Source organism: Podarcis bocagei (genome assembly GCF_964188305.1).
Source record: "Podarcis bocagei genome assembly, chromosome: 5".
Lineage (NCBI taxonomy): Eukaryota > Metazoa > Chordata > Lepidosauria > Squamata > Lacertidae > Podarcis > Podarcis bocagei.
This window is the reverse complement of record NC_138129.1, coordinates 97,895,244-97,922,321: the sequence shown is the minus strand read 5'-3', so window position 1 is coordinate 97,922,321 and position 27,078 is coordinate 97,895,244. Positions and strand designations below refer to the sequence as shown.

Genomic DNA, 27,078 nt, shown 5'->3' with positions numbered 1-27,078 from the left:
TGATGATCATCTCTTCCTGCTGAGAAGACTAATGACTTCAAAAAGGGCATCCTGCCAAAGATAGGGGTGCACTAAAAGTGTAATTAGACAAGAGAAGTATAAAGTTTTTGCTCACTACTCTAAAAATAAATCTCCCCTTCCATAAGAAAATTCTATGTAGGGCAGCTTGGGAAAGGACTGTGCAGGATACATGGGGTCTTTTGCCTGGGGCTGCCCCAGTAGGGAGAGAATCAAGGGGGGAAGCTCTCTCCTCCCCCTTCTCTTCAGCCTAGTTCCCAGACACCCAACTGAGTTCGGAGAAAACCCTCCCTGGCCAAACAACCACTCATCCAACTTGCAACGCCTTCCACAGCTTCCTCAAGATGACCGGCATCTCCTGTGAGACCAGGGAACATGTTTCCAATGCCTTTCTAAGCCTTGACTCCAGGGCCACCCCTGCCCAAGTTGCAGCAAGCAGACCTGGCACCAGGGGCATCTTGCCCATAGAGGCAAGTGGCACAAGGTGCCAAGTTCTGGAGGGCGCCAGGGAGGAGGCAGCGACTGGACGTGGCGACTCCCAGCATCAGCTCGCTGCCTTCACCTGCCTCTGCCATGCCACACTGAAGCGCCGCACCCAGAGCCTCCACCTGCCATGGCCACCACGGCACGGGTGCCAGGGAAGAGGCGGAGGCTGGACGCAGCACCTCCCAGCATCAGCTCGCAGCCCTCACCGCCTCTTCCTCAGCCGCTGCCCGCCTCCTCCAGCCCCACAAAGCTGCCGGCAGTGCCGTAAAAAGGTCAGCAACCCTGGGAAGGGGGGGCACCAGAGGGATATTTGCACCACGGCGCCGGATATACTTAAGACGGCCCTGCCTGGCATATGAGTATTGTGCCAAACTATGTCCTGAATCCTTTTCCTTTGACCACTTCAGTTATCCTCTTATAAATGAGCATTTTTCACAACAAGCCACCCACTGCATTTACTTGACTGCCCTGCTTCTACATTCTACAGATGATTTTGAAGATGGTGTTGTTGCTATGGAGAGAGAGCCAGCAAGTGGACCTGGAGCTGTGCACAGCTACATAAGCCAGAAGTCGTGCCCATGCTCTGAGATTAATTCTTTGGCAGCAGGAAAGTGAGAGGGGATGAGTAGTCTTGAAGTATGCAAACAAATCATAGTTAAAGCAAAGGGGGTGTCTATTTTTAGAAGCAGCCCCCTCCTCCCTACCCCTGACTTTCCTCCCCCCCCCCAATTTATCCAGACGGGAGTACTGCATTATCAAAATTTTGCTCACAAATTTTAAAATCGTATTGCGTTCAATGGAGCTCACTGCCAGGTGAGTGGAGAAGGTATTGTAGTTCCAGCCAAATAAGGATCGTGTGAGGAATGTGTCACCTGATGCACTGAAGTCACTAAGGACAGAGAAGAGGGAATATCTCCCATGGCGAGGCATTTGAGCTGTGCAGAAGCTCAAAGAGGATGTGTTCCTTTCTTCCACAAACATGGTCATATCATCTGAGCTCCTTTGTCAACCTATTGTTGGGGGGGGTCATATTTCAGGGGTGCACTAACTCGCCCCCCACTTCTGCCAAGTTTCAACTCGGTTCTAATCTAGGCAGCCCATGTGGCTTGTTGTTGTTTTTCCTTCTTATAATTTGGTACCTAGTAGTCCTCTTTCCTGCAGTACCAGTTAGGAATATGCCCCGAGACTGTGAAGCTCTAATCTGCTGTGAAGAATGTCAAGTGGTTCATGGCACAAGAGCTGATAGGGTCAATGGTCTGACCCAGACAATCCAGTCCCTTTCCTTCAAGCTCATTTGCAGGATGAGTGCAATAAATTGTGTTGTTTGATGGCTACTAAATCCCAAGTTGCTCAAAGCAGGCCACTTGAACGCACACTGCAAGATCTCAGTCTGCAGTATTTCCTGCCAGAGACATTTACTGGTGAGAAATCAGCTGCCTGTATCCCACCAGCCGCTTAACCCAGTCCTTGAGCCAGCCTAAAGGGGGAAAGGAAATAAACGGAGCTGCAGACTTTCCATCCCCTTCTTTCCTAGTTTGAAGCTACATCATCAACAAAGCAGATCCATGCAGCCAAAGGGCTTTTCCTACAATATGAGGCAGATGATGATTTTGGGCATCAGATTCCGGATGCTGTTAAAGGGCAGTTAGTTGCCAGTTACTGCATGTATTCAGTGCAAACTGTTTAGATAGAACATGAAATACATAGTTATGGCATGATGGACACAACACGGCTGAAGTCGTGCCCCATGAGCTACTGCTGATCTTTTCTTCCATGGCATCTTGTTAGACTTGATGTTTATAAAAATGTCTATTTGGCCACATCACACCCATTTTAGGTCCTTTTTACTGCTGTGGGTGGATGGTGAGAGCACATTTGGATTTTCTGCCCTCAGGTGCTAAAATTATTTGGGCTTGGCCAGTGAACTCAGAATTATGTAAATGCATTATGATTACATACAAAACATGGAACTAACCTGTGAGGTAAGTTAGGCTGAAAGATACTGAGTGAGTAAAGGCCATTTAGTAAACTTCATGGCTGAGGGGAGATCTGAAAACTTGCCTATCCTCTGAGACCCAACAGTGTCCCCTATACTACGCCCCCAGTAACCACTTTATTAAAAAAAAAGTGCAAATGGTCTATACCTCTTTACAACGCTGAGAGATGGGAGTGGCTCATACAGTGGCCAACTGTTAGCCAATGAGCTCTGAGGATGAGGGGGCATTTGAACCCAGAATTTATGGGTTCACGAAGTCCACACCATACAAGCAATAACATTCTCTTTACAGACCTAACTAATCCATCTCCTCCCAAGTATAAAGGTAAAGGACCCCTGACAGTTAGGTCCAGTCGTGAACGACTCTGGGATTGCGGCGCTCATCTCGCTTTACTGGCTGAGGGAGCCGGTGTTTGTCCGCAGACAGTTTTTCTGGGTCATGTGGCCAGCATGAATAAGCCGCTTCTGGCGAAACCAGAGCAGCGCACGGAAACGCCATTTAACTTCCTGCCAGAGCGGTACCTATTTATCTACTTGCACTTTGACGTGCTTTCGAACTGCTAGGTTGGCAGGAGCAGGGACCGAGCAACAGGAGCTCACCCTGTCACGGGGATTCGAACCGCTGACCTTCCGACCGGCAAGCCCTAGTCTCAGTGGTTTAGACCACAGCGCCACCTGCATCCCGTTCCTCCCAAGTATGCTCATAACCATTTAATCTGCCTCCTGCTCCAACAGCTTTTGGTTCCAAACCATCAGACTCATCTGCTTCAGCCACTTCATTCCACTCTGGGTACAGAACTTGTGCAAGGCAGCCTTAGAGAACCTTACATGCCATGGGAGGACATAGGCTAGGAGATGGAAGAATATAAAAAGGGGGGAACATCTGAAGGAGGGCATCTGAAGGTAACTGTGTCCCTCAAGGACCAGCAGAAGGCAGAGAGGGAGAAAAGGAGGAGAAGGAAGGCACTAACTGGCGTACAATCACATCTGCAGGCATATCAGCAAAGGCAAGGTCTAAATGCAATCTTGAGTAGCTGGGCAGGTCAAGGAGATGCAAAAAGTGTGCTTGGTGTGCTGTTTCTTTCTGAAGATTTGTAAGCAAACAGATAAAATAAAAATCCACTGCAAATTGACAAGATGAGTCTCCTAGGGGGTTACAAATAAGAGCAAAGGGAGGACAACAAAGCCTTGGAAGACATAGGATCCGTCCCCTGGAAGAATCAGATAGTGATGAAAATCACAGAGCCCTGAAAAGGCAGTGGGAACTTGGGTGGGAGGATGAGACGGCTGAGGCGTGTGATGGTGAGCTGGAGGAGTGTTATCTGAAGCTACATTTCAAAAACAAAGGCCCAAAGACGTTCTGATTAGAGTGTTTATGACCAAGGGCAAGTTCTGCACTTTCTTTTTTTAAAAAAACGTATTTCTTACCGTAAGAAAAAAATCTCTGTAGTTCCTTGAAGTTCCCATGCTCTTATAAAAGCCTTCCCCATATAAAGGAAAAGGTCGTACTGAATTGAGCTTTCTGGTTTCTTCCTTTCTGTTTTAAATGCCAAGTTTCTAACCCTTTGGTGTGCTGGGAAGTGTGTGGGTAATGTCAACAGAATGCAGTGGGTGCTTGAGCTTGGTCACTGAATGGCCTTGCACATTTCCCCAGCAAAGCGAGCTGGCAATTGGACTGCTCAGTCTGGACATGCATGGCTCAGTTAGGTAAGTTAAGATATGCAAAGGTTTTGTCCTTGTGCCCTCACACCTCCACGAGCCACCCCTTCCCTCCTCCCTTCTCGGTCTGGGATTTCCTAAACTGGGAAACTGTGATTACTGGAAACTGAAAAAGGCAGTAATCCTGGGACCCTGGGTTGTTTTGATCCTGGTCACCATAGGTTCCCCATTCGGATGTTAACGGGCAATTATTGTTAATTAACCCAGGGAGTGTTGAATCACGATGCACTGAGACTCGCCAACAATGAGAGTACTTACCAAAGCCATGTCATTGGGAGGCAGGGAGAACGCATGTGGGGTTTAGCTACAGCTGCACAACTTTATGGAGCTTGCCTGGCTTTTCTCTCACACAAGAACACTGCACTGCATTTTAATTTAATTAAACTTGCTGGTCTACTACTTCCATTAATTAACATGGATTAGAATCCCCACTTCAGCCATAAACCTGCGCTGAATGGGAAGGGGGGGGGACAGAATCAAATTCTGCCCTCTTTTGACATTCTTTAACCACCATGATTGTGATTATGATAGTGTGGCTAAAGAGTGTGAAGGGATAATTAATCCACACTTAGCGTTCTTACGGATGCCAGCAGGCTAGACCCCTTTTCTCCTTAGCACACAGGCCATCACTATGATTAAGCTCTAATCTGAGCAATTTCCCACACACTTAAGTCAGCACTTGTGCTCTCCTGGTAATTCGGCAGCAGTGCTGGGAGCAGATTTTTAAAAAATGAAAAAAAGAAATAAAAGAAAAGTGAGGGGATCCAACAGATCTAAAGTGCAAGTAGCAAAATAATAATAATAACAACAGGGAACCCCCCCCCAAAAAAAGACAAGCCTGGGTATTATGTATGGGGCTGCCAAGGTGACAAGACCCCCCCCCTCCCCAGCCTTGCTCCAAAGGAAAGGAAAGCAGTACACATTTCTATACTCAGAAAATGATTTATGAATGTATTGATTCATATAACACAACCTCAAAACACAAAAAGTTTAGTGTTAACTTCAATTTAAATCAATGGGACCTAAGTATGTACTTGATTCTCCCACGGAACCCACTGAGATCTCAATATCCTTAACTCTGGATGGGTCATACTCATGGAAAAGACCGTAATAAAAAATAATGATAAATGTGCAGAATCAAGTCTGTAGCACAACTCACAAAGCATGCATGATCAAAGTGCTTAAACCATTCACAGAGAACAAAATAAGAAGCCAATCACGTTGCCCATCTCTAAGAATGGAGAAGAAATCTGCTGTGCTTGGAGACCAAAGCAAAATCACCTGATCCAATCCAGGCAGATCATGACCTGGATCAGATCAATGGTCTACTTCAGAATCAGGTAGAAGACCACTAGATTCCCTAACAAGAAGGTTCAAGGGTTGCACTGTTCTCATTCCACACCAATTTTTTTTCCTCCAAGACTTCGGAAAAAGATTATTCATCCACCCACCGCCTTAGTAGCGAGAAGACAGGGCTTCTTGCTGCAGCACACACTGATTCACAAAGTCCCCCTGGGAGCAATAGGACTTGATGACATTCCATCACAAACTGATGATGATTATGATGATCCCTTAATCTTGTTCACATTTAAAATAAAAAATTGTAGGCAGGCAGGCAGGCAGGAAGGAAGATTATGCTTTATGATTTAGTTATATTTATATTTGATATTATATTCACAGAAAAGTGGTCCTCTTCCTGCTTTGCGCTACTTCAAGGCAAATCTGAGATCTCTGGGCAATGATCTGGTAATCTTAGAACATGGAGACATTCAGGAATGCTCCTGCAAACTTTGTCTTCTGTGTAAGCACTACTGAACACTAGGGGGCAGTGTGCTCTCTCTCTCTCTCTCTCTCTCTCTCTCTCTCTCTCTCTCTCTCTCTCACACACACACACACACACACACACACAAGCACACACACACACACACACACACACACACAGAGTGCATTTGCACTTAAGCCAATAAAAGCAGCAACCATACACTTGTCTCTCTACTGTACTAATGACTTACAACCTTGGAATTTTGGTCCTTAGACAGAGGAGTTTTACTAATTTGCTAGCTAGCTTGCAATACAGGCATATCTTTCAGAGCAGTTACTAAGAACTGCCTTTATCCTGCCCTTCCTTCCAAAGAACCTCAGTGTGGCAAACAACAAGTGATAAAGCAAATAGCAGCAGCAGCAGCAGCAGCAACATCAACATCAACAACTCCAAAGCATATTCAAAACAATTCCTGACTGGGAAAGATCTCAACTTTTCTGTGGGCAGGATTTTTGCACTGCAGGGGGTTGGACTAGATGACCCCTGGGGTACCTCCCAACTCTACAATTCTATGATTCTGTGAACTTAAAAGGTCCGTTGAAAGAGGAAGATCTAATATGTTTAATATGTGATGGGAGGGAATTCCAAAGCGGAGGTGAGACGGCACCGAAAGTCCTGATTCCTACATTTTGCAGAAAGGACCTTCTGAAAAGACAGAATCTGCAGGAGGCTCTCACCTGCAGAGTGCAGTGATCAACCAGGTCTATGACAGTATCAGTCTCAGGTATCCTGGTTCCTTTATACACCAAAACCAGCACCTTGAACTTACCCCAGTAGCTAACTGGCAGCCAGTGCAAGTATTTCAATAGAGGGGGGTACACGTTGCCGATATCCTGCCCCAAGGAGTAGCTGAGCTGCCGCATTTTGCACCAGCTGTAGCTTCTGGACCAACCTCAAGGGCAGCCCCATGTAGAGTGCATTGTGGACAAGATGGTACCCTGCAGCAACCCAGAGCACAACTGCCAGGAGGCCAAAAAACAAACACACAGTGCTTTTCTCTGATACAGACCCTGCAGGTGGGGGCCTGAGCCACTGCAAAATAGTGCTTCCCATACCCATCTCACTAAGGCAGCTCAAAAGGATACCATGGATAATGGCGTCAAAAACAGCTGAGATATCAAGTGTAACAGGATCACACTCTCCCTGTCCTTCTCCCAATAAAGGTCACCCATTAAGGTGGCCAAGGCCAATTCACTCCCATAATCAGGCCTGTACCCCTCTCAAAATGCATCAAGTTAATCTGTTTCAGCACTTGCAATTGCTGCATCACCACGCTCTCAGTTGTGACTGGGTGGCAGCTGTCACAACTCAGTGGGTCCAGAGTGGGCTTTTCAGGTGTTGTTGGGATCACTGCTTTTTCCCAGGATCACTCCCTCCCACAAGGATGTGTTGACCACAGCCTAGATCCATTTGGTCCTACTTTGGTTGTAAGTAGCTTTAGGCTGCCTTGAGCAAGCTAAAGCCACTAACAAAAAACAAAACAAAAAAAGAAAAAAGCGAATAAATAATAGTCCCTTGGCAAGCTTTAATGAGCCAGGAGGGGCATATTGCTGGCTGTTGCAAGGACTTCATCCGCTGATACCGATCCCAAGAAGTTGCAGCAGACACTGTACTGAGCAATTCACTAGAGACTGCAGCAATCATAAGTGGCAGGCATGCAGGACTGCCCTCTCCATTCAGGGTTTGCAATGATTCTGGAGACTTGTAAAAGTCACCTACCCTTGGTTTGTGCCCCATTCGTTCCTGATGCAAAGGTGTTTATGCACTGGATCCTTCATGTAACCTTCATAGCAAAGGCACTCGCCTGGAGGCAGAAGAAGAAACAAGAGAAGGAAAATAATGAACGAACTGTATGGGTATCAGGGACAGAGACCTTGCTTTTCTGGTGGACCTCATCAACTCAAGTGTGTAGCAGCAGTGGAAAACAACCAATTTCATGCCAGGAATTTTTAGGAAAGAAGCCAGAAATAAAATGACCAGTATCATAATACTTTATGCAAGTCTTCAGCTACATTTATTGTCATTCCCCTGTCACTAGTTCAATGACTAGATCACTATTCTCCTGCTACAAAGGAAAAATAACCAGGACAAGGAGTAAAGGTAAAGGGACCCCTGACCATTAGGTCCAGTCGCGGACGACCCTGGGGTTGTGGCGCTCATCTCGCTTTATTGGCCGAGGGAGCCAGCATACAGCTTCCGGGTCATGTGGCCAGCATGACTAAGCTGCTTCTGGCAAACCAGAGCAGTGCACGGAAACGCCGTTTACCTTCCCGCCGGAGTGGTACCTTTTCATCTACTTACACTTTGTCATGATTTCGAACTGCTAGGTGGGCAGGAGCTGGGACTGTGAAATGGGAGCTCACCCCATCGCGGGGATTCAAACCGCCGACCTTCTGATCGGCAAGCTCTAGGCTCTGTCGTTTAACCCACAGCACCACCCATGTCCCTTAGGACAAGGAGTACTGGGCTCTAATTTCTCCCAGGCCCTCCAACTGAGATTCCCTAAGCCAGCAGTGGGGGGAGCCTCCAGCCCATGGGGGGGGGGGAATGCAGCCCTCCAGGCTTGCTCTCCCTCCTAAGGCCACACTCCCTTATTAGACCTGCTCTGTGCACTTCTGGAGTTCTTTTGCCTGGGTGAAATGTGTCCCTGAACGGTGGCAATGTCTCTTGCTTGCCTGGAAGGTGGAGAGATGTGTCTACAGAAAGCTCTTTGTCTTTTGTACTTGTTGCTACACACACTTTTGCCTCTGACTCTGCCCGTCCATGCCCCAGCAGCATGCACACGCCCCAGATGTTTGCCCACGAGGAAATGCTCCCCACCCCTACCCTAAACTGGGTGGCACAACCTGCTAAATGGGGATCCAGCACTCTCGCTTACTGTAGCCCTTCGTTCCCCAAGCTACTCAGGGCTGACAACTGCTTCCAAAATACATCAACAAATATATTTACTCAGACACCTCTCTCAGATTCTAAATGGTGCATTGCAGGACCTTTCTTCCTGATTAGCTCTAAGGTAGGTCTATATCAGAAACCAGCATTTCATCTCCAGGCAAGATTCTTTTCTGAGAAATATCATCCCAGCTTGAATATATGGTACCCTCCGTAATTTTTATTCCCATCAATGAAGCAGATGAGAGAAACGATAGTTGTTGATCCCGTTATTCTTTAAGTTGCGTGATTTGAAACAAGCAAAGAAGCAGGCATAAAATGTGTTCATCTAAACACCTCTTCACCAAAACTACCCCCTTCCTTTCAAAAGCCTCAGTGTTTGATGCAAAATCAGACGCTTAAAAGGAGGTGGATGTCAAAGAGCCCTGTGGAAAATTGTTTCTTTACAGAAGCAGACCAATTTCTTGCCTAACGTGTTTTGAGCATATCATACCCTTTGTGAGATGTGGCTGTCACTTCTTGTCCCTTGAATAATAAGTTCCTTTATCTTTTGGCAGAGCACTTTCTCAACTGCTTCTGCAAACACATTAACTATTTTCTACAGCATCTTTCGATGCTCACCTCCTTTCTTTGGTTTAAAGATTGCTGCTGTCCTCCTTTTTTCCTGTTCTCTTTGCTTCTTCCAGCTCAATGAGCAAGGAAAAGCCAGACAAGCTGCAACAAAGGTTTACAGAGGTGGCAGATAAGAGGGCAGGAATATTCAGGGCAAGACCAGGGCTAGGTTCAACTCTCCACTCCATCCGTTAATTCACTGATAAACTATCTACTAGGATGAGCATTAAAAAAGAGAAAAGTGTCTTCTTCCACTGGGCTGGTAAGTTTTTCAAGCAAAAGGAAAGAAAGGCTTGGGTTGCCCCCATGAGTGGCAAAATGTCCTGGGCCAGCCCTGGTTGCTGGAACAACCAGGGGAGAGACAGGTACAAGAAACCAGCTGCGAGTTTTTCTCCAGACTGTAGGTGCAGCTCTTATACTGAAGCCTCTGCCTAAAGACATGCTTGCAGGCAACATTTTCCCAAATGCCCTCAGTTTAGAACACTGCTCTTGTTCACGGTGATGAGGTAAAGGCATTCTGCACACCCTCAGAGGTACTTTTCTTCCCATTTTTAAGGAGTTCACTCTACTTTTTTGCAGGCATGGTCTGTGCCTTAAAGGTCCATGTCCAAGCACAAAATTTGTTTTGCTCTGGAGCTTTCCCTGTGAAAACCTGTTCTTTAAAGCTCAATTGGAACAAACCGATTGATGTTTGCTCCGATTGAGCATTAGAGAGGGTTTTTGGGGAAACACTCTGGGGCCAAAAAACAACAACCCCAAGATCTGACACGGAGCTTTTAAGAGTGAGTCTGTGCCTGGAAAGGGTGGTGGAAAAGGCAAGTGTGGGTAAGTCCGTAAAGGGTCTGTGGTGTCATTCCCAACAGCTTCTGTCTTGGGGGTGCAACAAATGAAGCAGGAGAAGCTGGTGTGTGGCTAACAGAGCAAAGAACCAGGCACTGGCCTGTGTGTGTGGAAGGTCTTGTCGCTCAGCCTGGATCTGCTTCAAGCAACCAGTGCTGGATGTCAGGGAACTGACATCAGAGCGAAAGGAGAAGGAGAGGCTCCCTGATTCTGCAGGAGAAGGTACCAGCACCAGGGGGAGACGCAGCTTGGTAGAGGGGGAAGGAAATCGGCGTAACACCAAGGATCCAGGAGGGCAAATGGGGGAAGTGGGGGAAGAGCTCCAGGATTCTTCCCTGGACATCAGTGAGGAGAGCACTGGTCCTCCACTACCCACGCCCTCCCTGCGCAGAAGACTCCCGCGCAGTGAGAGGCGGAGACGACTGGGAGTCAAACAGCTTTTATGCTGGAAAAGGTTTAAGAAACGCCCACAGACAGATTCTGCTAGCGACTGAGGCAGCCACGCTGAGATGGGCTGTGCAGTCAGGACGGTTTAACCCAGGCAATTAAGCCCCCTAACGGGACAGTTTACGCACGAGTAACTCAAATCCACTACACTACCTTTTGGCAACCCGCCATGATCTTCACAGCACCCGAATCGGGTTGCAGCCAAATGAACAAAAGCCTCAACAGAAGCTCTTCTCTTTTGTTTAAAGAAAAACATTGTGGGGTTGTTGTTTTTTCAGAGCACTGACAAAAACCTGTGAATTTGGAAAAGGCCCCCCTAGGAGGATGCTTGATGCTCTCTGTCTCAGAGGCCTGCTAGGGTTGGCAGCTGCCATGGCAGATGGCTGTGAATAAATGGAAGGCCAGCTCTGTAGTGGAATGCAGGGACGGCAAGTGAGTCACCGTTACAAAGGGAAGAAGAATGGGGAGTGAGTGCAAAAGATGCTTGAGAGCAAGGAGGGCTGCCTGCCCCTTCTCCTGAGGGGGAAATTTGTCTCATTAGCATTTAGGTACCAAATTCACCTTTCCCCATGGCTCTCCTTCAAAATGCACACTACTCTGGCTTTAACAATATAACTCTCCAGCCATGTAGGGCGGCGGCTTATTTTATTTATGAATGAACATAGTTGTATGCTGCTATCCATTAAGAAAGATATCAAAACTTTTCACAACAAACACATATACAATAAAAAATTAATTGTGCTTATATTAAGAAATGCATGTATTAGCAAAAGCACGTGCAAAAATGCCTGTATTAGTGAAGAGAATATAAAAAAACGTGTCCTTTAGGGAAAATTTGCTTATAAAAATATGTATACAGTGGTACCTCAGGTTAAGTACTTAATTCGTTCCGGAGGTCCGTTCTTAACCTGAAACTGTTCTTAACCTGAAGCACCACTTTAGCTAATGGGGCCTCCTGCTGCTGCCGTGCCGCCAGAGCACGATTTCTGTTCTCATCCTGAAGCAAAGTTCTTAACCCGAGGTAATATTTCTGGGTTAGCAGAGTCTGTAACCTGAAGCGTATGTAACCTGAAGCGTATGTAACCTGAGGTACCACTGTACTAAGCAAAATTGCACACGTAAAATGCACATAAAATGCATATGAATTTTCATGCAGACTTTTTAAAAATTGCAAATCTAAGAAAATAATGGGGCAAACTAAACTAAATATTGGAAAAATAAGAGAATGAGAGGTTCATCCATCCTTGCCTCAGATTCAGCTCTAAGGAATTACAAGGAGGAGCCTGGAACACTCAAGAGATTTGTTGTTGTTGTTTTAATGATCTCAAGTTTCTCTCTCTCCTAATTTAGCACATTTTGCATATATTAATAAAGTTTGAGACCCCCAGCATTTCCAGTTAAAGTATCTCTGGCAAAAGCTGCTGTCAAAGACTTTGGCCTGAAGATTTTAAAGAGCTGTAGCCAAGCAAAGCCAACAGTATTAGGCTGGATGGACAAACGGTCAGATTCAGTAGAAGGCAGCTTTGTATGTCTCTTTGAGTTTTGTTGTCACTATGTAGGCGGAATCGAGGGAGAAGCAGCCTTGTTGAAAGGACTTTACAGCCAATGTTTGTTTGGCAGCCTGTGGGACTTGGCAAAGCTCTCCCAGTTCTCTCTGCTACTTATAGACAAGCTCCCTCCATCCTCCAGATATACAAATACAGGGAGAGAGATACAGGTGCCTACAGACACATGCCCATCTTCTCACAGCACCCACCTACCAGTTTCAGGGTCGCACTCATGTTCACAGGGGTCCAGAAGCCGTCGAGCGCAGAGGTCCAATGCCCAGGGCCCACTGGAGTTTTGCTGGGAGAAAAGAATCACCTGGGCAGGATTTAGCCAGTCACTGGCATCCAACTGGCTGCCTTCTAGCAAGATAAAACGGCTTCCTAGAAAGTGCACAGGAATTGGGGGAAAAAATGGGTGTTATTAAGATTAATTATTATTATTATTATTAGGCAGATGTTGACTCATTAAACAAGTAATGCAATAAATAAACGAATGCAACAAATAAATGATTTTGAGAGGGGCGTTTTCATATGTGAGGTTTAAATCTGCTGAGAGTCTCTCCCTCTCTTGCAACCCAGGTAAATCCCTAAAGAGGATTAATGCCAAAGAGAAAGCAAAAGAGATTAATAGCGCGAATGAATGTTCCAGGCAACGTAGGTTCAAACCCAAGAATGATTTTGGGCACCCTTGGGTGGCCAAGAGACAAAGAAGGCAGGGGATTTCAGCAGGTGTAGCTTTTCACCTGGCCAACTGAGATAAATGCAAAGAAGACCTGGAGGAACTAGAATAAGGGGAGGCAACTCCGTCAAACACGAAAGCATAGAAGGAAGCTAGTTACCATGGGAATAATCACAGGAGCGAACTGGGATCCTCAAGCCAAAACCCATTCAGATCCCAACTCTCCCACTGACAATTTTCTTCTCACAAGCCAGCTTCTATAAATCCGATCACTCTACCGGTTGCTACCTGCCTGTTGTGCTTCTCTGGGCAGCCTGCAGCCAGCCAGATCACTGCTCTTTGAAACCTGCCCTCTCCCACATTGGTCCCGCTCCTTTTGTCTGCAGACCATTCCACTTCAGACTGCAGGTGGGGCTGACATGACTGGAGGTGTTTCCATCAGCAAGAACTCCCAGCATCACATTGAATAGTAGCTAGCCTGGGTGAAGGGTTCTAACCTAACATTCTACCAAAATCCAGTGTCATATGGGACGGGACTGGTTTCTTTTGCATCGGATGAACCTTCAGTCCCGTGAGATTCACCCACCACAGTATGGCCCAGACACCTCTGTTACTGAATCAGCCACTATTGTTGCATTGGGTGCTGGGTTCCTGAGCTAAAACCCTTTTCGGCTGTTCATTTATAAGCTTACTTATGCGTGGCATGTGTTGCAAAGCCTTTTTTTCCCACTCTAGCCATCTGTCAGCAGAAGGTGAGGGGGCCTAGGCTTGGCAAAGGTGCAAGCACCCAGTTCAGTATTTTCAGGGGAGAACATTTGTTCCTACAAGCTGGGAAGTTGGAACCAGCATTTAAAATATGGGGGGTCTATGACCAACAAGCCATATTTTCTCAGCACAAAAGCAATCTGGGTGTTACAATTTGCTGTTCCTGTCCTCCTGCTTATACTGAAAAAGCTATCGTTTTTTTTTCCCAAATCCTGGCCCACAACGAGGGCTGTGGGGAAAATAAAAGGAGCTAAACACAGAGGGCAAGAGAGGCAAATTCTCTGCAGTGCTCAGCTCCCACATTCAAATATCCAGCATTTAAAACAGCTGTTTGAAGCATTCAAAGTTTCACTTATGTTTCACTCTGAAATCACCCTGTAATCCTTACAACAATGTGTAAAGTCAGCACTATAAGGCTGCAGGTGCTGGCGGTGCTGAGATGCAGAGTTTATCATCAAAGAACAGGGGTTGTCAGGCTGGTCCCTCCTGCCCACTAGTGGTCTCCATTCACAGCCTGAAAGTCTCAACAGGACCTTGGCCATATATGTTCCTGTGCAAACATCATGTCTGAATCTTTATTATTTGTAATTATCACACTGGAATATCCCAGTCTGGCTCTGGCACTATGGTGGTATACTAGTACACTGTAAAGATTAACCTGGCCCTGTTGGGAGGGCATAGATAGCCAAAAGATTTTTCAGAAGTTATTGGGCTTGTGCACACAGTAATTCAATGCTCAGGGTGGAGTGTCAATGGTTTCTGCATGCTGCCTCCCTTCCCTAGCTGACAGACACAGAAATACCAGGTTTCAAGTAGGCCAACTTAGTCAATGGGATATCATCAAGGTGTATGCATACACAGTTTGTGAAACTTATCGTAAGTATCACTGCACAAGGGGGTGAGCGCCTGTTGCTCTGAGGCAGCTCCTGCCAACCTAGCAGTTCAATAGCATACAAGAATGAGTAGATAAATAGGTTTTGCTGCATCGTGAAGGTAAATGGCGTTTCTGTGCGCTCTGGTTTCCGTCATGGTTTCCATTGCGCAAGATGAATTTAGTCATGACTGTGGACAAACGTGGGTTCCCTCAGCCTGAAAGCGAGATGAGCGCACATCCCATAGTTGCCTTTGACAGGACTTAACCATCCAGGGGTCCTTTTACTTATCCAGAAGGAAGTGAAACAGGGTGACAGAGTGTTGGCTCACCATCAGCGATGAGGTGCTCTGGAACATGCAATGTTATCTTGACCACAAGCGGGCAGTTGACGTGGGAGGCACAGACCAGGCCAATGACACAGCTGGTGATGCTGATGAGTGTCAGGGTAGTCTTGCTAACAGGACTCCTTGGTGAACCTACTAAAATGGCAAAGGAAAGGAGAGATGAAAATAAAGTCACTGTGACAGTATAGACCCAGAGAAAACCCACCTTTAGGCATGGGCCACAACACTCAGAGCTACATCAGTTAAAAACAGAAGACGAGCCTGGCCATCAAGGCAAATGCAGCTGCATGTAATTAACATTTCTTTCTTTGTTTGTTTAACTAGACAAGGTTAGAGAGAGAACTTGCACAGCCTCTGATCTGAACTGGATGTCAGGGACAGATGAGGAAGAGTAGTGGAAGCCACCCACCCAAGAGCCCCTCAGGGAGGACACAGAAGATGATGGCTTAGACCCGGGATCATGGCGGTGGGACACTGAGCAGCTATCTGGGAAAGGGATGAGCTGGCAGGTACGAGAAGCAGGGGGGTTGAGCAATCAAGGGCAGTCAGGAAAAGATGGGCCTCCCAGGACAGGGTTAGAGGCCGAGAGACACTGTGCTCACACTGTACAGACACAAACAGAGAGGAGTCAGAGGTTGCCCTTGCTACCCAGCAGCAGGACAGTCCCAGTCCTGCTGACTCTCCTACCCCTCTGACACCCCACACTCAAGGAGAGTCCTGCATGTTGCTGAGCAACAGGCCAGACAGGCGCAGAGCTTGCCCTCTCAACGCAGCCTTCATCTGCTTGGGAGGGATCCAGAGTGAAAGGCTCAGAGGGGGAAGGGCGGACCTAGTGGTCATTTTCAGTAACGTCTGGATTAAGGCGAACCAGAGGACTCTGTTGTGTTGTTATTTCCTGTTAATAAAGAACTAACTGTGTTTTGTGCCTTCCGCGTGTGTGCCAGCCCTGTGGATGAGCTGGGTTCACTCGACAGCTCCTTGACACTGGAACAGAACTGAACAGAAAGCACATTGCCACACGATGTGAATCACGGAAAGGTCAGAGGAAGAAAGCCCCACCCCATGGCAAGTTGAGGGTGCTGGTCTCAATTTACAGCACACTTTATCAGTCTGGGCCCCTAATCCACTAGACATTAGGCTTTAGAGGAGATGTGGAAATTGTTACTGAATAATATATATCCATCTGTTAAGCAGAGTAGCTGAGCAGGAAAGCCCAGAGAGCTGACTGCTGACTGCATTCTGTGGCTGGCTTATTTCGGAGTCTGGATTGAGAGAGCAGCATGGCCAACCTAGTTGTGTCTGCCTCAATCTAGAGCAGTGTTTCCCAACCTTTTTTGGGCAAAGGCACACTTGTTTGATGAAAAAAATCTCGAGGCACACCACCATTACAGCCCCGTGACGTCAGCGCGCAGCGTCACGCCGGGAGGGACGCACGAAAGTGTAAGCTTCAATTTTTTTCCCTCCCCCTTGCCGGGGAACCTCCAAGCTTTGGGGGTGGGGGGGAGGAGGCAGCAAAGCGAGGCAGGAAGGAGAGCACGGCTTGGCTGGGTGAGCTTTGGCAGGGGCAGGGAATGAGAGCCGCGAGGCGGGCGCTGCGGACGGAGGCGCTGCCCGCCGAGCTCGCAGGCAGCCAGGCAGGCAGACGGCGAGAGCCCCGCACTGGGCGGCCTCTCCTCGCCGCCGCCGTGCCGCCTCTCGCCGCCCGACTCGCCCGCCTCCCTCCAGGCAACATCTCGCGGCACACCAGGCAACATCTCGCGGCACACTAGTGTGCCGCGGAACAGTGGTTGGGAAACACTGATCTAGAGGACAGGGAGATGAGTCAGTCACCTGCTTCCTTGTCTTCTTCCCGCTCAGGGTGTGTTAGGTAGGGAGCTATTGAGGATTCCTCCTTGGTCATCGACCTGCTGGCTTCCAACAGAAGTGCAATACCAATGCCACCTGGCTTTGGTCTTCTTTAAATGTGACAGCATGACCAAGTGAGCTGTTGTACCTGAGGTTCATCCCATGTCACTCCGATAACACTCAAAGGCCTGTGATCATAGAGTGGAGCCTATTATATGTGTCTGTCCAGATAATGAACACCACTGACTGTCATTCTCAAGCTAACTTGTGTTGTCAAAATAAAAAAATTCCTTCCAGTAGCACCTTAAAGACCAACTAAGTTGGTTGTCAAGTTGGTTGTTGTGTTGTCAAGTTATTGCAGTGATCTCCTTTCGCCCCTCTCCTGGGTTTCAGGTAAAACCACCCATTCATCCTGTGGGCCACAAGTAGCCCAGTTTTCTACTGTCTGTGGTGAAATAACCAGTGGATGGTGGAAAGTTAGCAAGGCAAGGGACTGCGGAGAGAGAGAGAGAGAGAGAGAGAGAGAGAGAGAGAGAGAGAGAAAGAGGTGCACAGACCCTTAGATGAAATGCAGAGCGAAGGGAGAAGGATGTGGTCAATGAGGTCCCAAGGATTTGGGTGTGCCCTGTGGATCTTGATGGGAAAACAGCATCTAATGCACAACCTTTGCCTCACCATTTGCCTCATATGTGATGCTCTAGGAAAGGAGATGGGTAATTTCCAAAAGTAGTGTCAGCTAAGAGTACCCTAAACTGTATTGATGAACATCAAGGATGGAGATGTCAGGGTCTCTGGGGTAATTAATGGCACGCCACAGAGTGCTCCACCAAGCCTGTGTGCTCCCTGCAAAGTGGATCTATCACTGTCTCAGAGACGCACTCTTGAGTGGCAGCCTCTCTCCAACTCCCCTGGGCATCAAGGCATCCTGCCATCCACTATCTCTGACAGCCGGTATGATGTCCCAGCAGGGCAGAGGAAACATTTCGATAGGCGGGAAGGGTTGGCACAATAAAACCTGAAGCTTCAGACAAACACTCATGTTTATCAGCTTTCGATGCCCTGCCCCAGGCCTTGTGAGATATGAGCAGTGTAGACTATCTGTGAGTTTTAGTCCCTGTTTGAAGGCTCACTTTTATAGCAAAAACTGAAAGTAGCTGTTTTAATTTTTTTAAAAAAAATAGTTGGAATTGTTTAGTTTCCAAGCAAATGAGTAAAAAAAGATAACTTTGGAAATAAATAAATTAAATTAGCCGACTGCCTCTATCACTCTGGCTCTATCTATAAGCTAAGCTGAGAGCTAGATGCAGTTCTTGCTTCTCTCATTCCTCTCTTTACCACTACCCTTGCCTCGCCCCCAGATGTTTCTCTGCTCTCTACTCTACTCTTCAGTGCAAGCACCGGCACTGCAGTGATGCTGTCTAAGGTATCAAGTGCCTGCCTGGCACACCATCATGCCATGGGGTCTGTAGAATATCCCTCCTGGAGACACAAGTTCTGTGTGCCTTTGGCTCTGCTGGTTCACATCTCCTACTGGCTTGAGGAACATTGCTGATCAATCTCCCAGGCTGCCTTCTTGCACCTCCCGTCTCAGTTCTGCTTGTGAATGGTTAATTGCTCTTTCTAGGTGGCTGGCTTTATTCTTGTTCAAAATCATGTTGCTCCTCTTTATTATTTGCTCGCTGTCTTCTGTTATCACATCATACAATTATGAAAGAAAAGCTTGCACAGTTTATAATTGTCTGCATGGATTCTGTGCCACCTGTACTTGGAGTTCACAGTATTCACAAAACTTTTGTTCTTCCAGTTTTAGCTTGCTGTGCTCTCACTGTCTCCTTGGCTGCAGCAGAGCTGTAAGAAAACACTCTTATTTCCCTAATGTTTAAATGTCTTCCTTTCTTCTTTAAACTTTCTCTTTTCCCTGGTTATCGTAATCTTACTTGGTTAGTACTGGTTTTGTTCCGTTTTCATATTCCTCTTTGCTTTGTCTCTTTCTATCCCCCCCCCCATTTCCTTCCCCCTCCTGCTCCTTTTTGTTGGTGTCTCACTGCATTATAAGCACATGGGAGAACTTTTCTGAATTTGGGTTTATTCTAATGCATTGAGTACATGTCAAATACTAGAAAGAACAACTGAACGTGATTATAACTACAGTGGCTGCCCTGCTCCCCACTCCCACTCCCACAGCAAGCCTAATAGCCGAGTGGATGCCTGAACTGGAATCCTCCACATACAAACTCAAAACTTAGCCTCTATACTTCATTGGCTCTGTCATTAGTACTCAGATGAGGCCAATCAAATTTAGTGCATGGCCGGTTGAGGTATCACACTAATGGTTACATCAGCAGATACGATAATATGATTTTGGGGCCATTTATGATGATGCCACGTTTTCTGGACAGCTGAAGTATTAGCCGGGGGCCAATGTTAGTGGCAAATTGGCAGCAGTTTCAGAGATAGATTCAAACTGCCCTGGTATTTTCCAGGGTCTGGTTTTGCAGCTCTCAAGATAACCACTTGTTGGGAACTGAGAACACAGATGTTGGCTTTCTGCCTAGGCAAGGCTTTCCGACCCAACAAGCTGTGCATGTTGTGCCATGCGCCATCACTTCTTCCCCAAAATGGGTCCAGTTCTGAAAGGGCAGCTTGGCATCCAGATGGACAACAGCTAACTGCCACCCAACAAGGGCTGGGAACCTTCTGGGCCAAATTAACCCAATCAGCTGTTGCCTTGCTCACAGAAATGTATATTCCTGCTTTCAGCAATGTCGGTAGAAGATCAGCAAGGAAGCCATTGCAGGAAAAAGTAGCTTTGAATTAAAGCTACTTTGACAGCAAAAAGTCATTGTTTACGATTTGCTACATAATTTTCTTTCTTAAAGGCATCTAATAACATGTATGTAAATGTTTCTTTGTCTAGAGGAAGCCGGTCACTACAAAGAACAGCAGGGACCCCATTTGACAAAGGCAGGTTTAATCCTCAAAAGCACTTATACCTCTGGCCAAAACATTTAGAGCTCATTTGCATAAACAATTACAGGAGCGTATCTACAAGGTATGTGTACCAAACACACAAAACTTGTTCCTTTAAAAGGGGGCTGGGGGATGAGCTGTCTAACTTGCTAAAGCTGCTATAGGTAATTGTGAGGTGCAGAAATAATGAGAATGTGCATTGCAAAATCACATTTTGGAGCATCTCTTCTGCATACTGGGCATACTGGGTAGCCTTAGACAAGCCAGACTCCTTTAGGCTTAACTCCTTATCTGCAAATTATAGGAATGATAAAATGCTGGTCGAAATTGATGATTACAGTAGAGTAACTAAGTACTAGCGATCTTGATTCACCAGAAGCTTGCTGTGAATTCTCCGCCTAACCAAAATGTAGAAAACTTGTATTATTGTTATTTACTGGATATATACACTACACCTCCCAAGGAGCCCAGGGAAGCAAACACATCAATACTTATGCAATTAAAAGTTCTAACAGTTTAAAGCAACTTTCTAAAAAGCAATTATTTGCTCTCAAACTAACAATTTCAGGGTTGCCAGGGACACAACTTTCAGCCAGCCAATGCCTGGGTAAACAGGAACGTCTTTGAATTTCTTCTAAATGTTAATAGCGAGGGAGATTGACGCACCACACTCTCAAGGGAGGGCATTCCACAAATGAGTGACTGCTTCTGAGAAGCCAATGGCATAGGTCACCACCATTTGGGACAACCACCAACATGGCCTCCCCAACTGATCCTAAAGCATGGAAGATGGTTGATACTGGCGAAGGCCAGGAAGAGGCAGTGTAAGCTGCTCCCATCACTCATGGCTCAGAACAACAGTTCTGGTCAGATTCACCCAGTCTATTGTTATTTCATGGAGTGTACATTAACATTTTTTGAGAGTAAAATATTTTTATTAATTTCCACCAAAAACCCCCCAAAATCATTGCATTAAAAACCCCCCATAAAATAAAACATTTATAACAGCTGCATACAGAATCAATATTAAATCCACATTATGGGACTTCCCTCTACTCCTACCCTTGGTTCCTTTGTATTATCTACATTCATGCATGTCAATAAAATCTTTATCTCTAATTACCTCCAAATTTAAACATTGTTTATCGCATTACAAGTTTTTTTAAAGACTATGGAAGAATAATATAAAAATTGCGGCTTGTACCTTACTTAAAGAGAACTATATGGTATTTAACACCGGTTAAATTGGCAAAAATGTATAAAACAAGTGAAAAGAAGTAGATAGGTAGCCGTGTTGGTCTGCCATAGTCAAAATAAAAAAATTCCTTCCAGTAGCACCTTAAAGACCAACTAAGTTAGTTCTTGGTATGAGCTTTCGTGTGCATGCTTTCGTGTGTATCTGAAGAAGTGTGCATGCACACGAAAGCTCATACCAAGAACTAACTTAGTTGGTCTTTAAGGTGCTACTGGAAGTGAAAAGAAGTGTTGGTAATGTAAAGAAGTAGAAAGTACCGTATTTTTCGCTCTATAACACGCACCTGACCATAACACGCACATCGTTTTTAGAGGAGGAAAACAAGGGGGGGGGAATTCTGAAGAAACAGTGGATGTATCATTTTTGTGCCTCATGCTGTGGCCACAGACATGTGATCTGATGGTGAATTTGGGGTGACCCAATGCAAAGATCCTGAGGATCCATGTGGATCCGTGCTTTGTAACCACGTTTTTGCACCATTGCAGCCCCAGGCAACAGTGGGTGCGTGATTTTTTTGGTGCAGGCTGTAGCCATGGACATGTAATGTGATCTGATGGTGAATTTTGGGTGACCCGATGCAAAGATCCTGAGGATCCATGTGGATCCGTGCTTTGTAACCACGTTTTTGCACCATTGCAGCCCCAGGCAACAGTGGGTGCGTGATTTTTTTGGTGCAGGCTGTAGCCATGGACATGTAATGTGATCTGATGGTGAATTTTGGGTGACCCAATGCAAAGATCCTGAGGATCCATGTGGATCCGTGCTTTGTAACCACGTTTTAGGTGGGGAGGGAAGGAAAAACACAGAAGGCACAAGGAGCACAAGAGGGCTGTGCAGAGAAGCAGCTGGCTAAGAATGCAGGAGAGGGGTATAACGGGAGGGAGGAAAGGAAGGCAAAAGTTTCCCCCCACCCAGCCACCCAAGCCAGCCCCCCCTCTCTCTCCCACCTGCATTTTTTCTGGCTGCCAGCGAGTCCCTAAAATGCTTCCCTGGACGCAGCAGCACCGGAGCACGGAGTGGAATTAGAAGGAAGGACGTGATGTCACTGTATTGTCAACAGATTGGGGTGGGGGGGGGAGAGATATTGACAAGGCAGGATGTTGAGAAAGAGAAAGAATGATGGATCGATTCCCTTTTTCTAATCCCTCCCAAAAGCTTTTTCTATAAATTGTTGACTGTGCTTGACAACCTATAGAAATATTGCTGGGGGGGGGGGCAGAAAAAGGGACCTGCTTGTTCCCTTCCCTGCTGTCTGATAAGAAGCAAGGGGGGTGAGGAGAGGTGGAGGGAGAGGAAATGGGTACCCCTTTCTTTGCTTTGGGGAAATTCATTTACTCCTTTCCCTTTTGCCCTTACCAGGCAGCAGAGAGAGAACAAACTGATTCACTTTTCTTTCTTTCTTTTTCACAAAACAGGATAAAGAAAGAGGCACCATCAGCTCTATTTCTGCCACTTGGGAAGGTGGGCCAAAAACACTGTGGGAAGTCAAAAGAAGAAGAATCTGATTCCTGAAATTTCTTGGGGGCAGTCCACGAACAACTGGATTGAAGAGGCCTCAATATGGCGGAATACCATGGGAAACAGGACTGAGTACCTGGCCTTAAAATATGTTAGTCCAAAGGAAGAGATGAGCACTCTCTAAATATTTAATGCACCCCCCTCTTCCCAGTCCTTTCCATGGTTTGGTTTCTCCGTAACAACTGGCTCCTTGACACTGCAGAGTTAGCTGCCTTAGGGATCCACAACATGCGAGCCGAACAGACAGAGCCTGGGTTTCAGAGATCTCATCCAGACAGCTCATGCAGAGAGAAATCTATCATAGAAATGTGTTTATCAGTCTGGAAAAGATGATGGATTGTGTCGGCTCCGCTGGGAGCTCTTCTTAAAGGGGTGGGGGTGGGGAAGGCTTCAGATGATTTAAGCTTTGCATTCTGATTTTCACAACTACATTTTTCAGGGGCAATGCTTTCCAAAATTTTGTGCTGAGAAAACTCTTTCCACATCAGCTCATCCGCCGAGGAAGGGGAAGGCCAGAAGCACTTGCTGGAGTTTGGGTGGGGAGCAGAATGACGAGGGTGGAAGAAATGCCCCATTAACCACTTGCTAGCCTTGGTGGAGAGGAAGATTGCAGGGAGAAAAGATAACACGTAACCATCACAGGGGTTGGGGAAGAGCCAAGATGGTCTAGCAGTAACTGGGAAACTCTTTGCAACTAAGCATATATTGGGCACATTTCCTCACCATTTAGTAATCATATGAGGCACATCTGGTTGCTTTTTCAACAGGGAAAGAAAATAACACCGTATTTGATCCCTCCATCCTTGCTGGAGATATTTCCAGTCCATGGCACGGTCCACTCTGTCCTGTCTCCACACTAATCAGTTATTTGTAATAAAAATTTGCAACTAAGTACACAGGCAGGGTTATCCTGCCTAAGGCCACAAGGGTCCTCAGAAACACAGACATCCTCTTATTGTCAGAGATCCCTGGCTGGGAAGGAGTGAAAAGTTTGGGTACCACATCTCTATAGCTCAGTGGGCAGAACATGAAGCTCTTAATTTCAGGGCTGTGAGTTTGAGCCCCACATTGGGCAAAAGATTCCTGCATTGCAGGGGGTCAACTAGATGGCCCTTGTTGTCTCTTCCAACCCTATAATTCTATGATTCTATCTCATTGAAGGACACTTCTGTCTAAATGCACAGCTTCCCTCTGCTCTCATCATCTCCCTTCCCCCTGCTCTGGAGTTAGGGGGTTGCTACCTTCTTCCCTTTTTCTCACCACTTCCTTTCCCTCAGCCCTCTCCTTCCCCTGCTCCCTCCCACCATCCCTGCCTCCTTAATCTTCCTGCTCAACATTGCTCCTTGCTCTCCAGGCTGCCTTGCCTGCTTCCTCTTATGCTACTGTAATGGCTATGAGTTACTCCTGCGTAAACTGGTGCCTCTCTAGGCTAATTTGCCTTGTTAAACCTTTCTGACTGCACAGCCCCTTCTCATGGTGGCTGCCTCAGTCACTGGCAGAATCCGTCAGTGGGCGTTTCTTGAACCTCTTCCAGCATAAAAGTTGTTTGACACCCAGTCTCCTCCTCCTCTCACTGCGCGGGAGTCTTCTGCGCAGGGAAGGCGTGGGTAGCGGAGGACCTGGGCTCTCCTCACTGATGTCCGGTGAAGAGTCCCTGAGCCCTCTCTCCACTTCCCCCGTCTGCCCCCCTTTATCCCTGGTGTTGCGCTGATTGGCTTCCCCCTCTCCTGAGCTGTTTCTCCCCCTGCTGCTGGGTCCTTCGCCAGCATCATCTGGGAGCCTCCCCTTCGCCTCTCCCTCCGATGTCAGTTCCCTGACAGGTACATAGTCTTCTTTCACTTCCACCCCACTTTGCCTCCTCCTCCTCCCCAATGGGGCCTATTCCTAAAGCTCCCAAAATACACAATTTTAGATATAATGGATATGGCATTAAAAAAATCCTGAGAAGGTCTGAAATCCAAAGAACGTGTATCCAGGGGTGCAGGCCCAAACACGGGGGGGGGGGGCATATGGGCCACTTGGCCCAGGCCTCCGATTCCAAAGGGGGCCTTGCCAAAAGCACTATTATATATCTATATTTTCCATTTTGTCTTTATATGCAGATACTGTTCAAGCCTTGAAATAAAATTATTTGTCAGCATGTTTCCTGCTTGGCAGGGGGTTGGACTCAATGCCCCTTGTGGTCTCTTCCAACTCTATGATTCTATGATTCTATTCTATGATTCTATAACTTTTGTGAAAATTATTTATATACTTACTTATTTATAAGACTTCAGTTATCCCCAGGGTAAAAAAAGGGGGGGCCACATTATTTTCCTGGCCCGGGCCTCTGCCTGGCTCTGCAAGGCCCTGTAGGGGTGTAGCTAGCTGCTCCGGCACCCAGAGAGGGGGTGGTGGGGCAAACCACCCCGGTGGGGGGGGCCGTCCAGGGGGTGCTGTGGTGATCTGCTGGGGGGGTGCCACGGCGAGGTGCCCACGGAGTCCGCCTAGCAGACGCAATCCCCATGCTGCCATTTTGGGCAGCATGGGGCGCCGAGTCACCGTGTCACTCCCAGGAGAGACGTGTGGCTCAGGCGCACTGCAGGTCAGGCCCCGCGGTAAGTGCCACCCCCTGCAGTATGCCATTTTGTTATCTCCTCAAGGATGACACCAGGGGTGGGCTGCAACCCCACAGACACACACCCTTCCTATGCCTCCGGGTGTATCCGGTCATTGTATCGGAATTCACAAATATCTAATCGCTTGAACATTCCTGAGCAGTAGTCTCCACCTGTAAGGAGCACACCCCAAAGAGGGGAGAAAAGGTTGTAAGACAAGGAAGATGGGATGCAGTGCACAGTTACTTCAGAGCAAGTCCCACCGGACTCTTCAGGACTTGCTTCCAAGAAGCAATGCACAGAGGGAAGAAGGAAGCGGGTGAGGCACGAGAAACGCAAAGTTAAAAGGTAACAGAAGGAAAGAAGTGTGCAACCATTGAGAAAAATTATGAGGGGAAGGAGGTATGAAGAGAAAAACCTAGAAGCAGAGGGAAGGTGAACATAAAGTTCTTCACTTGGGAATAAGTCCCACTCTAACTCAGTAGGCCCTACTTCCAAGGAAAGGGAGCAGCGGCGCTGTGGTCTAAACCACTGAGCCTCTTGGGCTTGCTGATCAGAAGGTCAGCAGTTCAAATCCTCACAACGGGGTGAGCTCCTGTTGCTCTGTCTCAGCTCCTGCCAACCTAGGAGTTTGAAAGCACACCAGCGGGAGTAGATAAATAGGTACCGCTGTGGCAGGAAGGTAAATGGCGTTTCTATGCGTGCCACACCCCATAGTCAAGTTTGACTGGACTTAACTGTCCAGGGGTCCTCTACCGTTACTTTACTCCCAAGGAAATATGAATGGGGTTGGGAGGAGCATAAAATTCAGGGGGAATAAATTCAGAGGGACAAGAGGAGAGCAGGCACGAGGCTCAATGCCAGAAATGGGGCGTTCTACCACCTGTGTGTGAGACTAGAATGCTAGCTGTCACACATTCCTGCTTCCGCCCCTCGTGGATATTCATTGGTATTCCATGATTTGCCATCCACACCGGTGGGCTGTCCTTGACAGAATGTCTGCTGTGCTCTGCTGCTTTTGTTGTCTTGCCCCTCCTTTGCGCAGGAGGACAGGAAATACTTTCACAAGGACCCTTTTCTCTCTAATCGTGCTGGAAGTGAACAAGAGCAAATGTTGCCAGCTGGAAAGATCCATCTATAGAAACTTGGCAAATCTGGCAGGCAGCGGTGCCTTTACTTTTTCTTTCTTTGTTGCATTTTACTCTCCTGGATAGCTTTTGTTTGCTTGCTTGCTTGCTTGCTTGCTTTTTTAAAAGAATAAATCTGTGTTTTGAGGAGTGGGGAAGGGGGCAGAGGGAGGAGAGAGAAAGAAGAAGAAAACTCGCAGCCCCCCAAAAACCCACACAAATGCCAAAAAGAACAGCTTGCTTGCAGACTTGGTTTTTGCAAAGCAGCCATTGTGGGTGTGGAGCTAGTCAAGCAAAAAACATGGAGGGGTCGATTTCCTTGAGTTTGGCATGAGAAGAATGGGGAAGGGTGCAAATTGAAGATACGATTTTGAAAAAGCAAAATCCTGAAAACTTAAGACTAGAAGTCATCTGACAGTACGACTTTGTGACGGTAGTCTCTCTTTGTTACAGTAGATAAATATGTTTCTAAGGCTGTACAGTACATAAACCAGTCTTTTAAAACATTTAACACAGAAGTCTTGTATGAGTGAAATCTTGCAGAAGCCCCCTGTTGTTGTTGTTGTTTTTAAAAAAAGCCTGATAAATGCACCTCCATTATAGTCTCCAAGGTATGTTGAGGGAGGGATAAGAGAAAAGTGTGGGAAATTAGGGGAGGGGGTCCTTTGGAATAAGGGGCACAATTTCTGCAAAGTGCAGTGCACACAGGTTGCAAAGCAGTGAAACAT

At 46.9% G+C, this 27,078-nt stretch overlaps 1 protein-coding gene and 1 long non-coding RNA gene across 3 annotated transcripts in view; both read right to left on the bottom strand.

Annotated features, from left to right (window-relative positions):
• LOC308587148 overlaps nt 1-27,078 on the bottom strand; it is a 283,237-nt gene that overhangs the window by 110,112 nt on the left and 146,047 nt on the right. The gene's annotated exons all lie outside the window — the stretch shown is intronic.
• Nucleotides 1-27,078, bottom strand: part of ASTN1 (astrotactin 1) — a 243,585-nt gene that overhangs the window by 108,504 nt on the left and 108,003 nt on the right. For both annotated transcript variants that reach the window (XM_081194294.1, XM_081194293.1), the window contains exons 6-8: nt 15,024-15,173; nt 12,590-12,757; nt 7,761-7,845 (exon numbers count right to left, since the gene is read on the bottom strand). In XM_081194294.1, coding sequence (XP_081050420.1) covers nt 7,761-7,845; nt 12,590-12,757; nt 15,024-15,173 — 403 coding nt within the window. The remainder of the gene's footprint in view (nt 1-7,760; nt 7,846-12,589; nt 12,758-15,023; nt 15,174-27,078) is intronic.